Source organism: Mastigoproctus giganteus, chromosome 11, assembly GCF_048544385.1.
Source record: "Mastigoproctus giganteus isolate SK-2022 chromosome 11, ASM4854438v1, whole genome shotgun sequence".
In the NCBI taxonomy this organism is placed as follows: Eukaryota; Metazoa; Arthropoda; class Arachnida; order Uropygi; family Thelyphonidae; genus Mastigoproctus; species Mastigoproctus giganteus.
In genome coordinates, this window is record NC_143585.1 from 10,980,918 (window position 1) to 10,985,647 (window position 4,730).

Below are 4,730 nucleotides of genomic sequence, written 5' to 3' on the forward strand. Positions count from 1 at the left end.
ACTGGCCCACCTTCCCGTGGTGTGGACGAGTACCCAGAATCATCTGTCCAGGTGATTGATGCTTCTGGGTAGCCAAGTGGCCAGACGCAACAACAGAACACACACATAATACACACAAACCTACGTCACACACATCTGGCCCAATTGTAGTGATACTGTCCTTCACAGAGATACGAGGCGGAGTTGAACAGATGTTCTAGGTGCCGCCCTTTACAAAAACACATGTCCACATGTCCACATGATGGCAGTCATCGTTAAACAGGTGAGTATATGGGTGGGATGTGGTAGGGTTACTAAGAATAAGAAGAGGTACATGTATACTTGCATGTATACCAATGCCAGAAATACAGAAAATAAATTTAATGAATTTGAAGTGTTGGTCAAGACGTCCAAAGGCGGATATTGTTGGGAAATCAGAGACGTGGTGTCACACAGATATAAGGAATGCTGAACTGGAATTTGCGTAGTACAATGTGTAGAGAAAGGATAGACAGGATAGGAAGAGAGGAAGGGTTATGCTGTTAATTAAGAAAAACATAAAATCAAAGGAAGGGCACCCAGTTAATATAGATGAACAGTGCTCTGTTGAGTCAGTTTGGTGTGAGATAAGCACTGCGAAAGCAAACGTAAGAGAAGAAGTGCGTTATAGGCCTAATAACTCGAATGAGTACAATGAACAATTGTACAGAGAAATAGAGAGGGCTAGTAAATCGGAATGTCTTATAATGGGGGATTTTAACTTCCCAGATATTGACTGGAACTTGTGGGGTGGTCACTCACAGACTACCAAGACTTTTGTGGATTTATTGGATGATTGTTTTCTACAGCAGCATGTTCGAGAGGCAACCAGAGAGGGTTATACTCTTGAACTGTTTACCAGCAGTGATCATTCGTGTATTAAGAATTTGCAGATAAAGGAACCACTAGGTGGCAGTGATCACAGGGTATTGATGTGGGATTTACTTAAAGATTTAATTACCATCAGGGGTAAAGGAAGGGGTTTTTGCGTCCATAAAGGTGACTACAATGGTCTCGTTTCATACCTATTAAGAAATACTGTACAAGGTTTAGGGCTAAATGGTTGTAAAATGAACTAATGAGACACGTGACAGAGAAAAAAATGCATGGGATGCATATAAATTATCAAGCGACTCAGATGCCTATGGCAGATAGAAGCTTGTCCGTAATCAAGGCACAAACACAAAAGCGAAGGCAGGTTACGAAAAATCTTTGGCAAAAGATGCTAAGAAAAACAGCAAGGATTTCTTTACTTATACAAACTCTAAAAGGAAGGTGATGAATCTGATTAGTCCTCTTGATATCGATGGTTCTACTGTTGATGATCCTGCTCAGATAGCAAACAAACTGAATGAGTATTTTACAACTACATTCACACATGAGGAATTATTAAGGTTTGAAAATGGCAGAAGGTTTTCAAATTGTATCAGGGTGCTCGCTGATTTTGTAATAACTGAGAACAAAATGGAGGAGATATTTTTGAAGTTAAATATAAGAAAAGCACCTGGGATGGAGTGGATCTATCCAGTTATATTAATGGAGGCGGAGGAGGAAGTAAGCACACCCTTAGCCATAATTATGAGAGCATTCCTGGACTCGGGGAGTTCCCCCGGACTGGAGATGTGCAAATGTATTCCGAATTCACAAAGGGGGGATCGAAGAGTGACACGAGTAATCACAGACCAGTTACTTTAACTTCTCTTTCGGGTGAAATAATGGAGTCACCGGTTAACAATGCACTGCAGGATCATTTACACAAGACTGCAGCAATAATTCAGACACAGCATGGGTTTGTTAAGAGAAAGTCTTGTCTGACAAATTTGATTGGATATTATGATGTGGTTACAAAGCAATTACATGCATAAAATAATTTCGATATCATATACTTGGATTTCAGGAAAGCTTTTCACACTGTTGTGCATGGAAGACTATTGTACAAATTGGAGCAGAATTGTATTAAGTTTAAGTTGCTACAATGGATAAAAGGAAGGTTGAGTAGGAAAAGACAGAGGGTGGTGATCAATGGGTGCCACTCTTCGTGTACTAATGTTATTAGTGGAGTCCTACAGCGTTTGGTGTTGGGTCCTCTGTTGTTTTGTATATTTTTCAATGATATTGATGAAGGTATATCAGGCTTAGTGTCGAAATTTTCAATTAACAACCCTACCAACCCTACAACGGTTGGTAGGGTTGTTAATGACAGAAATAGCAGTGTGCTACTGCCACAGGATCTAGAAAATTTGGGCAGTTGAGCTAAGAAGTGGCAACTGAAGTTTAACATTGACAAATGCAAAGTACTGCATATAGTTAAAAGTGACCCCAGATAAACGTACGTACCAACTGTGTGGTACTACACTTAAGGTGGTAGAAAATGAAAAAGACCTGGGAGTAATTGCGCAGTCAGATATGAAGTTTTCTGAACAATGCAGACAAGCACCTAGGGCAGAACATTGAGTATTGACCATAGTATACAGGAATTTTGCTAGCAGGGAAATGGAAGTGATTTTCCCTCTGTATAAGGCAATGATCAGGCCACGGCTTGAGTACTGCGTACAGGTCTGGGGGCTTCATTTTAGAAAAGATGTAGATTTGCTTGAGCGTGTACAGAGAAGGGCAACAAGGTTGATGAGGGGAATGAAGGGATTCTCCTACCTAGAGAAGCTTAAGCTCTGCAATTTGCAGCGGCTGGAGACTAGGCACCTGCGAGGTGATATAATTGAGGTGTATAAGGCCTTGAATGGGTTCAGCACGCTGAATTCTGATGGGATCCTTCCACTTGTTCAGATTACGAACCTAAGGGGGCATAAATTCAAATTGAGGAAAGTAGAATAGATGTGGTTGGAAATTTGCCTTTAGCCAGCGGGTGGTTAATTGCTGGAACAAACTTCCATCTGGCATTTTGAAGTTTATAGATTAAAAAAGAAATAAGGAGGAACTGGACAAACATTTAGAGGGAATTGTTTTGTAATTTTTTATTTTTGCTGACGCTGCATAAGCTCAGCCAAATACACTTGCTTTCTTGCATCGCATGCCTCTACTACTGCTGCCACCTTTCTCCGCCCACAGCGCTAACGGTTTTGATAGCCGTGTGCTAACGTTCACGCCAACAGCGCTGTCCACGATGAGATGCTATTCTGGAAATGGCGTATTCCCGATACACTCTTGATACTGTCGAACGGGGGATAGTGTAATTTCTGTACCACCTCCGCGATAGAGTGCCCCATGCTTCGGGAACCCACTATCATCCCTCTTTCAAAGTCAGTTAACTCACTACTTTTATCCATAGAGACATCGAATTACCGTCTACTCTAATGCAGTGATGCAGTGTAACTATATACCTGCCAAGCGAGGTGTTCGTTTACCAGCGAGAGGGGTGACAGCCTCGCATTGCCCAGGAACAAGGTATCCCATGAATTCTGTACTTTCAGTGTACATTCATATCATGCTTCGGCATAAACAGCTGATGCTCTAATTATGCTGAGAGTTACTAGAAGTAGTAGTAGCAGTGAAGCCTGTACCAGCAATCAACCACCTGCTGGTTGAAGGCTAACTTCCATACATCTGTCTTGCAACCATCTTTTCTCAACTTGAATTTATTCCATTTCGTTTGTGTAATCTTATCAAGTAGAAGAATACCATTAACATTCAGTTTGCTCAATCCAGTCAAGGCTTTAAACACCTCAATCAAGCCTCCCCGTAGGTTTCTAGTCTCGAGACGCTGCAATTTGCAGAACTATAGCCATTCTAGGTTAGGAGCACCCTTTCGTTCCCTTTACCAGTCTGGTTTCCGTATCTGCACCCGTTACAGCAGATCTATACCCTTCGTAAATTGGGGCATTTTTTTTTGGACGGGTAAATTTTCTATTGGGACTGCAATTGATGTTTTTCCATCTGTTTCTACCCTTCTTTAATGTTCTTCGTACAGTTTTCGACGTTAAATAATTAGATTATCATTCAGCAATATTTCAACAAATTTTACTTACCCTCGAGGCACACTAGGGCGTTCTGTCAAAATCGCCTGGTATGAATCAGCAGAGATTTACAGTTCATTATGATGAAATTTCGTGCTGACTACTCAGCATGAATTTTTTAACGCCCATTGGAAAATCGTCCGTTACTGCTTCAGTTGAAGGTTAACCTGAACTTTGATCACCTTTGTTTGATTCTTGGCCGTTTGGAAAAATTTCATCCACTGATAAATTATAGCTTTATTCTAATAAGTATCACCAAATGTAGTTATCATTACCCTTCGTTTACTGATAATCTTCATTATTCTTTTATAGTAAATAAAATCATAATTACTGAGAAATTCCTGGCATTGAACCAATGTAAAATTATGAATCCTACTATCTCATCTCAAATAGCATAATATTAGAAAGCTGCCCAAAAACCCTCTAATATAAATGTGTTTATATAACTTTATAACTTTGTTAATTAGAACAGATTCTTACCATGTCTAGTTAATTGAATGGAAGCTCCGTCCGAGGTCCGATATGGCAAAACTATAAAGAATTCATTCCATGCCGCCTCAGGAATACGAGAAAGGTCGCGCATGATAAAATATTCATCGCTTTCCATCCGATTCTTGTAGTACTCCATGATTGCATTGAAAGCTTGTTGAAGGTTGAACTTTCTACCACGAAGAAACTTCAGCAGGAACTTGGGATCTGCTGGTGGAGCAAAATCTTCAACCTCTGGAGGAGAAAAAAAGT

General features: G+C 40.4%; 1 protein-coding gene across 1 annotated transcript in view; it reads right to left on the bottom strand.

Moving 5' to 3' along the window:
- LOC150077702 (alpha-tocopherol transfer protein-like) overlaps window positions 1-4,707 on the bottom strand; it is a 51,823-nt gene extending 47,116 nt beyond the window's left edge. The window contains exon 1 of the mRNA XM_090384700.1: window positions 4,470-4,707. Coding sequence (XP_090240826.1) covers window positions 4,470-4,617 — 148 coding nt within the window. The 5' untranslated portion in view covers window positions 4,618-4,707. The remainder of the gene's footprint in view (window positions 1-4,469) is intronic.
- Window positions 4,708-4,730: the final 23 nt, after the last annotated feature.